Below are 12269 nucleotides of genomic sequence, written 5' to 3' on the forward strand. Positions count from 1 at the left end.
AAATAAAAAAGCAAGGCCGACCATCTTACCAAAAAAAGCGATGAAAGTCAGTGATGTATTATACTGTAGTTCAGAGGGTAATGCACTGACACCACCAGGACTGAACTGAGACCTAATAAGTGCAGCAACTAAAGCTGCTTGCACGAAGGTGTGTGACCCAGATGTTGCAGGTGGTTTGTCACAGTATCCTGTCGTATACAGTGAAGCTTTCAATCATTTCTCTTATGTGTTGGTATTAGGCAGGAATCTAGTTGTCCTCGGTGGGGCTTAAAAAAAGCAGGGAGCATTAGTGTGAAAACAGGAGTACAGATGGTACTGTATTTCCAACCCTGAGATGCAGTGGGAGGATGTGTGTGTTCATGCTTGTACAATTATAATTTCAGTGTGTGTGTGTGTGTGTGTGTCTGATATTCAGGCAAAACTACAGTATAGGCCCTAAGAATCAACACTATTTGTAATAGAGAGGAGACTTGGTATTCTTCAGAATTATTATAATCATATAATATTTTGCCAACAAACACTGACGTTTCATTGTGAGCACATGTACATGAACTGTGGTACAAATACTTAAATAAAAAAGCAGTTTCTGGTGTTAGTACGCACTGGGCCACAGAGCTCCAAGATTATAAACCACATTCACGACTTCAACTTAAAACACAAAGAGTGGCTTGTGTTCAGAGAACAGATCTGGGCTCCAGCTCCCGTTCTTCACAGCAAATTGAACAAACTGTACTATTGGCTGGTGTACAGTTTCACTTTGAAAGTCTCATAAGAAAGTCTTCAGATACTGAGAAAAGCTTTAGTGCCATCTACAGGACATGGGCTGTAAAAACATAAAGAACTCTGAATGACCTTGATGGAGCTCAATCTGAGAGAATAAAGTCAAAAAGATCAGCCCCCATTTTAATAAAAACATAAGGGCTGTTTTTGTGTCTTTACACATGTCCAACGCTTTTACTGAACAATAGACTGATGGAGAATCTGTCTTATCTACGAAGACCCAATTAATTGGACTTCTGTCAGTAAAGGGGGGTCTAAGTTGAACTGAGCACAGATTGGACAGAGGGTTAATGAGTTGTCAGGGAAGTAGAACAAAAATAGACCGTCTCTACTCCACTGGGACTCTACTCTCCTCCAGCTGAGGCTCAACTCTGCATCCACGGCACACGCAACACTGAGAGCGTCCACGCTAACACGGAGCCGTGGCTGAGCCTGCATTTTCTGCTGAGCCCAAGACCGCATTGATTAAGATTCGCGCTGGGAGAGTTCAAACAGGGGTTGAACCAGAATGCAGTTGTCTTCTGCAGCCTTGGAGGGAAAACAGAGGAAAATGCAGATAAGTGTGTTGATAAGCAGTTAAAGCTTCTCACCAGGAAGGCGAGCAGGCTCCTCTGAACGCTCTCCCACTGGAAGCAGCTTTTGATGTACTGCAGTGTCGACATGATAGCCCTGTACAGTGTCTGAACACGCAGCACGTTCCTCGCCAGAGCCTGAAAGATACAGATTATAAACATTAATATGAATGTCATTATTTTTTCTATTTTGGATAATAACAAACCAAATGATGCTCTGATCACGTCAAACAGGGAACATTCTGACTGTGAGCTAGTGAAACAGTGAGAGTAGCTGGTGGGTTTTGGCATGAGCCATTGTGGTCAAGGGGGCAAAACACGTCAGTAATCTGACCTGATTTTGTCAACCAAGACTTTCAACATTTAAACAAACTGAAAACCTGCACGGTACAATCCGGGTCCTCCGTGTGTAAGCCAATTTTGGCGTTAGTGAACAACGTATTGTCTCGCAACAATGAGTCTTTGTGAGGAGTACAGACAGTCAGGCACCCCGTGTCACAGCCTGTCATGCACACTGTATATCAAACTAATGTAGAACAGGAGACAAGAGCTCTGTCACAGTTGGGGTCAATTAAAGCTCAATTCAACTAATTTGTGGGCAAAGGGAAGCCCTGCTTCTGGAGTTGTTGCCTTTTAGAGAAAATCAAGGCTAAAGGTATTCATGTGCTGATAAAAAATATGCTAGTCTAGTTGTTCAACATTTCTTCTCCCTTTCTCCGTCTATAAGCTCTTTAATGTATTATATATATAAATACATTTCTCAAGAATGAAACAAATACAGAAATATTTTTGGAGTGTAGAGACCACCACGGTTTGTTCCTTCTAACATACATTTTATGGAGTTTCAGAGTTAAAGAGCAGATGCACTATATGAATGTGTGTGTGAATGGGTGAATGGCAAACTGTAGTGTAAAGCGCTTTGAGTGGTGGATCAAGGCTTGAAAAGCTCTCTATAAATACAAACCATTTACCATTTAAAATCACCGGTTATCTTTATATTCGAGCCATTCACCACTTACTTTCTTAATCAATGGTTTTTCTAAGCTCATAAAGGGTGAGGGGAAAAAAGAAAGAATTTGTAAAATCTAGTACTCCAGTGATTTACTACCATATAACATGAAGCGATACAAGTTTGAAAAACATTTATAAAATTCAAAGATGAGACACTGTTACCATTTTTAAACTTCAAAATTCTGATGCTGATCATTTTTCTGTAATTTGATTCAATCGAATTTAACATTCACGATACTGCTCTGCTACTCCTATCAAAAAAGGTATGTATCACGTATTTATATTTTCTGACTGCATGCAAACTGATTCCTCAACCCTGGAATAAACTTGTCTGAACTGTGACAAACCTTTTTAGAAAATTTGGGATTATCCTCCATGAATCTTCTCTCTTTGGGTTGAAAGGTTCTTATACTCGCTCTGACCTGTTAAAAAAAATGTGTAAAGAAGCATTGAGAAGCAGATAGAATCAGGCCCATATTTTATATCCATTATGTCGGACTCAACCTTTCCTTACAGGGTTAAAAATAACATCCAGCTCCAGAGTGATGTTTCCCTTCGACAGCCCACCTAAGTCCTCTTTCTTCAGTGGGTAAGTGATCTGTTGTCCCCGGCGGATCTGCAGGACAAAAAGGGCATCAGGTGCTGAACTCTGCCATGAACCTGACCATCAGTCATGCTGGATTACATCTTAACAGGTCTTCAACCCACAGTATTGTCATCACCCTCTTCACTTTCATTTAGGAACGGAGTGTTAATAGATAAGTCGATAGTCTGTATAATGGACTCTTAGTGAGGTGGTGTGTACCAAGAGCAGGGGGATGGCAACTCTTCCCAGGAAGTCTGGCGCCTTGTCTCCATCCTCATCAAAGATGGTCACCACCAGAACATCATGAATGTCTTTGACAGGGCTGCAATGAACAAGGTCAGGTGATCTTTACAAACCAGCACTCACAACAGAATCAGGTCACAATTTTTCAACTTGCAGTAAAACAGCAGATACAACAAAAAGCACACACGTCCTTCAAAGTGCAAACATCAGATGGTATTTATGATAGAAGACAAAGTGAAACTGACAATGTGAAGACTTGGTTCCACTCGGGGTGGAGGCTCTTATAGATGGTGTGAGACTGAAGTCTGTCATTCCCCAGTTCCAACACACAGAACGGGTCACTCTTTCCTACAGAACAGGACACAAAACGTGACACAACACTTTAACGCTGGGGTCCTGCCATCCACTGCACTGAAACAACAACCTTCAAGAATGAACTTAACATAACATCAACACACCGTTTAAATCAGCAGCCAGTACATCTGCAGCCTTGATAACTTTGACTTGAAGGAAACCAATGTCTCGGAGGTTTTGCAGAGACCTTTTCAAACTCTGTGGAGACAGTAAATGGACAAGAAGCATTTGAATTAGAAAAGCTTTAAAGAGAACATCAAATTTTGCACATCATCTACTAAGTGATGCTATTTCGTACATGGAATAATTTGACCTGCATCAAAATGCACACAGCATTGGATTATCATTAGATATATGTGTAAGACTTTCGTTCCCTTGCAGTACAGGAGTGAGAAACAGTGAAAGCATCTAAACTTAATATATGTTGAGAAATCATTGAAATTCTTCCCTGGATATGATATCTGTATCAAAAGCTAAATCCTTGTTCCTAGGCCTCAAGTTTCTATTAAAACCTAACAGATAATAATTTATTGTCATATTCATAGTCTGTATTTTCCTTAAATGTCTGCAAACTGGTTTGCACACTAGTAGATAAAAAATGTACATAACATATGCAGATAAAGGCTTGTCGGTAAATGCAGGTTTTTTTCCCTAAACAAACTGCTACATAAACTGAGCACTGAGACACTTTTTTAATTTTAAATAATATTGTATGGGACATTTACATCTAGAATTAAAGAGACATGTTAGACCAAATATTTGCTGAAAGAATGAAATGACTGAGGTGAATTAGAAATGTTCAGTATTCCCCTGAGAACATTAATACACCAACTTGCCATGTTCTCAAAGAGTCAGTGCATATAAATGCACTGATATAGTCAAATCAAATGCTTGACATTTAATCACAATAAACAATATTTATCATACAATTCTACATTCACACAACCTTCCAATCACTGCATTTTATTTTTTAAACAGTCTCTAGCATGTTTCTCTTTAGCTCAGCAGTGACAGAGCAGGACTCCCTCAGCACTTTGCCAGACAGATACTGCCATCTTTTGGTCCTTCAACACAGAGCAGAGGAAATGCTCTCTTCCAACAGACACTCAGAGAATCATGTCTGGATTTCTTGTCATTTTTAAGAGAACTGAAAGAAACTCGTTTTTACTTTTATATTAAAATTAAATACACATTGATGATGAGGGAATACACAGCACAGAAATACCTACATAGTTGTCCAGCTTGTTCTGTTGTTCCTGAGGTTCTTCGAGAGGTGCAGCGCAGAGATCAGAGATGGAGACTCCGCTGCACGTGTTCAGCGTGAGCAGGAAAACCAAACGTCCCCTCCCCGGTACCAGTGAGTTTGTGAACAGCTGCCTCTGATTGAGAGGGACCCTGGAAAGGTTCACATCACACCTGCACACACACAAACACACACAGCACAGTCACAGTCATGCACACTGTGACATATACACACAACATTCAGACATAAATGCATCTGACACGATAAAGATGTTTCAAATTACAGCCACTGAATCTCTTCTTTGATATCTCACAACGTCACTTTCGGTCAAGGTGAACAACAGACCAGGCATTTACAGAATCATACTTCAGTTTATATCTATTACACATGAATAGTTGTTCACTAGGTTCAGGCAGTTCATGGCCTTGTGAGGCGCATCATTAGTTTTTAGACTCATGGAATAGCCACAAGTCATGTGTAAACTGAACCTGTGTGTTTATATGTGCACAACAGACGACATGTCACAGAGCTGAATCCAGACTCACGTTCCCAAACTCTCCTCTGTCCTTCGTCCTTCCTTGGACCAGAGCTCCACCTCCAGGACTTCTGGACTGTCCACGAACTGATTGAAGGTGAACCTCTCTCTCCACTGAGGATTCGCCACTTTGCAGTGATTCTGAATCAGAGATAGCACGAGAATATTATAAGATGCTTTCACCATCACTGGTTTGTACTTTAAAACAATGACGGTAGGAATTCAAATTCAGGCAGGCAACATTGCCTCTATAATCTCTTTAATAATGTTATTGTACTCATTAAACTCATTCTGCATGAAGTTATTATTATTGTATGAGTCAAATGTCAGAATCCACTTAACCTCATAATGAGTGAGTGGTTGTGCAGATGTGTCCGCACAGCTCATATCTAGAACATTAACTAGCTGAATTATGTCCAGATTGTTAACTGTGTTGGTCAATGTGATTTTCCCACAGACCGGTTAGTGGATGTTTGCTGTTACGCAGCTTTAGAAATTCCCACTGCTCATGAAAGTATAATGAATAATTACTGTCACTTGAACCTGCATATGAATAAAGGAAAAGAAAAGGAGCAGCGCTGCTAATTAGCATGCAGCCTGGATGTGTAATGGATGATGTTGCAGAATAATAAGATAACCATCAATGACAACCACACAACCAGCAGCACAAGAGAGTGAGCATCACTGTAAGACACCAGCCAGCTGTCTGGAGGAGCAGCCACGTGAGCTAGAGAAATTGTATTTTATACACTAAAAGAAAATCTCTTCAGGACTCTTATTACCTTTGTTTTCCAAGACTTCCTTTTTACATTACATGTATTAAAACAGAGGGATTTTTAAGGATATAAGGACATTTCAATTTCAACCACTTTAATTGTATTTGTATAGCCCATACTCACAAACCACAATTTGCCTCATTGGGCTTTAGGCGTGACATCCTCTGTTCTTAACCTTCGACAGGGGTGAGGAAAAACTACTACATTTACTGTGGTGATGGGTCTGACAATGTGAGATCATTTTACACATTTAACAATAAATCTGTTCAGCATCAGATCAGAGTTAGAGAAACACTGTTCTCATATCAGGGCACCTCCACCATCATGGCTTTGCAGGTCAACATCTGTCATTATTGTCAAGGCATTAACTGTAATGCTGCAAATGTATCTTAAGCAATCATCATAAATGTATTGAAACTAACTAATCTTCATGTATAAAATTAATGCAGAGCTCCTTTATTATCATTATAATGATTATTTCAATTTTGAGTCATTTTTTCATTGGCTGTATGTGTTGGTGTAGGTGACTCTTACTCTTCCAGGGAGTTGAAACATTTACAAATATATTCATTTCACAAAAAAATATTATTTAAGTGGATGTGAGAACGAAAATATGAATTGTAGTCAATATTAATGGAAGTTTGAGAAAATAATACAATTCAAGGGGGATGAAAATAAAAATAAGGGTTTATGGATTAAGGAATCAGTAGTATGTGTTTTGATAGGAGTAGAACGAGGGGTGGCGAGTGTGAGAAGAAGAAGGGCATTGGAAAAAAGAAAAGGGAGGGCTTAGGAATGACAAGGACAATTCAGGTGGAAGTGGAGGGAATGAAAAGCATCAAACCTCCATCCAGTACCTTGCTTTTGTATCTCTGCTCTCCCAGTCTGAAGCGAACAAAGAGCTGACCTCCCTGACTGTCCACTGGCAGCTCCTGACCCTCCACCAGAGTCACCAGCACCACAGACGTCCACAGCTGACTCTTCTTCAGCGTCTCTGACAGACGACAGCTCTGAGAGGACACTCCTGACTGAACGAGAGGAGACAAGAGGAGACGAGAGGAGAGGAAGAGGGAGAGGATTCCCCAACACCAAATTTTATCCAATTACTTTAAAATGTTCTTTTACATTTTTACTCTGTAACAAAAATACATTAAGTAAAGATTAACTACTATATCTACACTATTGAAATTAGATGAATAAATCCTCCAGATCAATGTTTTGAACATCATAATCAGCACACTACAAAGATGGACACTTGACAGAATCATTATTCCACTTCTCCTGTAAAAATCTATTTCAACTTCATTTCACTGAGAGATTAGGCAAAGCTATAGCCCAAAGCAGCAGTAGTCTCTCTTTCTCTCTTCCATACACAGCACAGTAGGAGGCCGAGCCATATTCTAAGATAATAAGCTCAGCTTTCATGAAGACACAACGCTGCAGGGAGATACATTTAACACAGATTTAATTAGCGCAGATCAAGCTGACACTGCTGTCTTGTCTGACTCTGTTCTGCCTCATGCATAAGCAGAAAATCATGTTTCCATTAGCATGCTGCACTGCATGCACTTGGCAGATGACAATGCGTATCTGAAGTAGCAGGGGGACAATGCATTCAGAGCAATTTATTAGGTACACCCGTTTAGTAATGCAAACACAGTCACGTGGCTGCAACTCATGAACATGCAGACACAGTCAAAGGTTTTTGATTTGGGATGAGCAAAGAAGCCTGTTTGGAGCATTTGAAGATGAACTGCCATTGTCCCACTGAGACGTTCATGCACTACAGAGAGCAGTATGACAAGCAAAAAGCATGTATATATGTATATATATGTGTGTATCTTCTATTGTAAAAAAATACTTACATCTCTGAATACTTTCCAACATAATTACTGTCTGTAACAAGTTTAAAAATAATTTATGTCGTTTCATTCTTTAAACTAGAATTATTGCCCTGCGATTGAATGCCTACCTTTGACCACTAAAAGCAAATCAGTTAATCTTTCAAAAAGCAGACTTGGGATATCATGTTCAAGAGGCCGAAAACATTTGTGAGGTCACTGTGACCTTTGACCAACCGAATCTAAACACCAAATCTGTGAGTCTAAGTGTATGTGTCGTACCGAATCTGAAAGGATGTGAAAGATAACAATGCAAAAGAGGTCACTGTGATGTTGACCTTTGACCTCCACATTGGAAGCAGTTCATCTGAATCAATTCCCTCAAGATGTTTTTCTTTGAAAATAATTAATACATTCTTCTCCTTATAGATGACAAGTTGAACTAATAAGCAATAAATCACACTCTTCTAACTGACTTTCTTTCTACATCAGCCATGTGATGGCTGATGTAGATAATAAATTACTTTGAGAATTAATAAAGTACGTTTGCTGACTTTCAGGATCCCCTGTGTCTGTGCTCATCTATCCTGCCACAATCCAACAAACAACCCTTTTTAGCAATTGAAACATGGTCGAATCATTTCTAATTGAATGTGTGGGATGATGTGTGGGATTGATTAAAATAAACTCAGAGTTGTTCAATCACAACAAGGCTCTATAGCACTGATTAATGAGTTATAGCAAGTTTTTGATACACAGACTATACTTGGATCACTACAATTTTGGTTTTGGAAATATTTTGTAAAACAAATACCCAAACACTTGATGCTGTTTTACAGTCAAGAAGAGATTCTGCTCACTACGAGGCAGGTAAACCTAATAAAGTCACCACTGACAGTTATGCCATGTACCTGGAGGTATCAGTTTGTTTAACCTGCGCCGTGTCAGAAGGAGCCAAACCATAACTATGATGGTTGAAGCTCTGGGTTTGTCTTTTTTGCATTTAGCAGAAATATGTAAGAATGTTCAGCAAAGTTAATATAACTAATGTCTGTACAGCATTTTCCCTCATTCATGTCTTACCCTAATACTTCGTTTTCGTATTTGGGGCCACCGCTGCTGACAGGAGCATGCATGTTAGGTGCAAAACAGAAACACTTTGGTTAGTTAGAGATACACAGAAACAAGCATGTAATGAATACAATGTGCAGCAAACATCTATGGCTTGAAAACATGCAGTAATTACACAGTACATGTGAGCTTGTCATACTTGGCCTCTTTTACTGTCTCCATCTCTGACTGACAGACTCATGTCCACCAGCACGGTGCCCATGTCCTGCTCCAGGCTGTTTGGGTCGTCCAAGGACAACGACAGCTCATTGACTCTGGAACAAAAAGAAAGTACAGTTTCACTTTAAGTTAAACAGATCTACATTTGGCCAATGTGTGTGATTTGTTTATTATTGGTTGTGGACAAGAGCATATTATTGACCCTCTGGGTCTTTAGTTGAAATGGCCGCAATTCATAGACAAAATGGTTGGGAACCTCTGGTTTAGTAAATACTGATTTTATAGTAAAACCACAATGTCTTTGTTTATACAGCCCTCCCAGTTATTTCTAATTTAAAATGTATACTCCTACTTTAACAAGAAACTGTAGTATTGTCATGGCAAAGGTGTTTTGGGGGTGATATGAAGAGCATCTCCATGTCCGCTTGAATCTGAAGACACTAATATCAGTATTGGCCTCAGACCTTCAGTCTATAACCTCATTCACACCATACATACTGTGAATGGTCCAGCTGCTTCAAACTCACCCAGCAAACTGCTAAGGTACTTACTTGTCCATCTCCAGATCACTCAGGATGACAATGGCAGAGCCCATGAAGTCATCAGTTGTCAGGTCACGATCGTAGACCTGCGTCATGTCAAACAACATTGATACAGAGAGTGAGCTGCTGTGGAACCTCGCACACTGTGACGACATTTGTCTTATTACTGTCAGTGATGGGAAGAAACTGAGCAGGCATGTGCTCAACTGTTCATATAGCAACACAACACAAACTTTCATCAAAGACATGATTCACTGGAATGAAATGCAGCAGAGAAAAAAAACATGCAGGAACATGCTTGATAGGTGGGTGAAGCAACAGCAGACTTCAGGTTAAGTAAGGTGGGAGCAAACATTCTCAAGACATGATGGGAACTGAAGAATAAAACAATGTATGTGCTGTCCCCAAAGCTCTGTGAAAGGTAAAAAGCCTCTGAACTTCAGATGAATCAGACTAATTTTGCACCTTCACAAGACATTTTCTTATCCAATGTCACTAACAGGACATTAGCAGGTTCTTATTATAAAACAATGAATATATTTAAGCCACAATGAGTGACAGAAGTTACCTTGATGTACAGTTTCTGATTCAGATCCTTCACAGGTAGAGAGAAGGTCTCGTTCCATGTGGGGTTGAGGTTTTTATAAACCACTTTGCTTTTGTAGAACGTTTTCCCATCAAATTTGAATTTGACGTAAGGGTCACTGGTACCTGGAAATGGTAAACAACATCAAAAAGCAGTGTAGATTATTGACTGACTGATTTAACCTGAAAAAGATTTTGGAGGATTGATTGATCAGATCAGACCTATTAAGGTTCTATTCATCACAGACACACGCTCCAAAACATTAGACAAAAAAAAAGGGTTTTAATTTTACTTTATAAATCAAAATATTTCTCGTGAGCTATAATTAAAAATTGGTTCTAAATTCACTAAATCTTTGAAAAGTAAGTTGCCCTTCTTCTAATTTCCAAACTATGCTGCTAAATTGCCTTTTAAACTTTAAAGTCTTAACTTCTCAGGAAATGCAGCAGTTTCCAGTAAAGGGGAGGGCCATGACCCTGCTCACAGTGTGGTGTCACTTTTTGTCTGTATAGAGGATGTGGTTTTTTTCATCCTCGACAGAGGAACCACAATGTCCTGAGACATCAACCAATCAAATGTCAGCTTCCACTGTCAAAGAGTAACGGCAGCTGAACACTTTGTTTTTTGTTAGTTAACTTGACTGTGATTCCTATTTCAACATTTCTAATAATTATTGTTCAGCTTTTGTGACTGTGATTTTTACTATTATGCCACTTCAGCTCAGAGTAATGGACGTACAATCTTTGATTAGCTGTTCTGTCAATCGACCACCTGAGGGCAGCAGACACTAAGATCATGCCTGGTTCTCTGTGTGTGTTACATCACAATATAAGCATGGCATTATGACCCCTCTGAACACAAACCAGCACCGTCCATCAGTAGCATATGCTTTGGGTGCAGTGCATATAATCTGAACAAAGAGAAAAACAAAAGATTGTTCATGTGCTGCTTTAAAAAGACCATATGGGTTTTCAAGGTTTTAACAATAATGTGGTGACACCAAATCCTCCTGCCCCTTGATCCTCCGCCTGCCTCTCCTGCATTATCTTTACCCACAGCCTGGTTGTGTAAATACAAGCCCATGTGAGAAAGAGAATGAATCCAAATACATGCTCAGAGTGAAAAGCCTGTAGTACTGAATGCAGGGTGTGGCTCAGCCAGGTTGTAATGTGCTGTATGGATTTCTGCCCTGGCTGTTACATGAGCCGCACAGCTAACCTGACACCCGGCTGTGTTTAGTGTCCATGGAGTCAATAACACTGTGTGTATTATTCAAGCAGACATTCCTAGCTGTCATTAAGCCAAGGCTAAACACACAAACTGAGGCCTATGCAGGCAGAAGACGCACAGCAGCAGAGGACGCAGTGACGTTTGAACCTGCCAGAGAACACTCCTCTGGAAGCAGATAATGTCAACAGATTAATGAGCATAAAAAAAACAAATATAAGATAAGCTGAGATAAGAGTTGATACAGCCTGAGTGATCAAACATGAGAAAGAAGCTGAGCTGAACTAAAATGTGTCTCAAAAGATAACATACCTCCACCGAGACACAACCCTCCCCTTAAATTCATAGAGTCATAGATATCAGTTTGCTAAATGGGTCTGATTTTTTCCCTCATGATCCAAGAAGTATTCCCTGGGAAAAAGGTGAAATGTTGAAAAATGCTCAAAACACTAACAGACAAACAAAACAAATTGACAGGGGTGAAAACAAAACGTCCTTGGTGGAGGGAATAATAGTAAAAGCTCTCACAAAGTGGGACAGCTCGGCACATCAAGTATGTGATGATGTACATTGATGATGTAGGTGAGATGAAAAAGAACATGTCAAGTGAGAGTTATACTACTCTTAATTACTCTTAATTTCACTAGAGAAATTCCTTAGGTTACACCCAGCACAAATATTAA

General features: G+C 39.7%; 1 protein-coding gene across 8 annotated transcripts in view; it reads right to left on the reverse strand.

The window, feature by feature from the left end:
• The window catches only part of LOC109625191 (multiple C2 and transmembrane domain-containing protein 2-like), a 32099-nt gene that overhangs the window by 7226 nt on the left and 12604 nt on the right, over positions 1–12269 (reverse strand). For 4 of the 8 annotated variants that reach the window (XM_020080327.2, XM_020080325.2, XM_069534132.1 and 1 more), the window contains 13 exons: positions 10342–10484; positions 9783–9859; positions 9212–9326; positions 9025–9057; positions 6958–7128; positions 5335–5465; positions 4776–4962; positions 3651–3744; positions 3438–3540; positions 3169–3271; positions 2878–2979; positions 2711–2785; positions 1371–1490 (listed from right to left, as the gene is read on the reverse strand). In XM_020080327.2, coding sequence (XP_019935886.2) covers positions 1371–1490; positions 2711–2785; positions 2878–2979; positions 3169–3271; positions 3438–3540; positions 3651–3744; positions 4776–4962; positions 5335–5465; positions 6958–7128; positions 9025–9057; positions 9212–9326; positions 9783–9859; positions 10342–10484 — 1454 coding nt within the window. Of the gene's footprint in view, positions 1–1370; positions 1491–2710; positions 2786–2877; positions 2980–3168; positions 3272–3437; positions 3541–3650; positions 3745–4775; positions 4963–5334; positions 5466–6957; positions 7129–9024; positions 9058–9211; positions 9327–9782; positions 9860–10341; positions 10542–10602; positions 10754–12269 lie in introns of those variants that run through there. The other 4 variants (XM_069534005.1, XM_069534178.1, XM_069534038.1 and 1 more) reach the window with 2 other exon arrangements.

Source organism: Paralichthys olivaceus, chromosome 1 (assembly GCF_024713975.1).
Source record: "Paralichthys olivaceus isolate ysfri-2021 chromosome 1, ASM2471397v2, whole genome shotgun sequence".
Classification (NCBI taxonomy): domain Eukaryota; kingdom Metazoa; phylum Chordata; class Actinopteri; order Pleuronectiformes; family Paralichthyidae; genus Paralichthys; species Paralichthys olivaceus.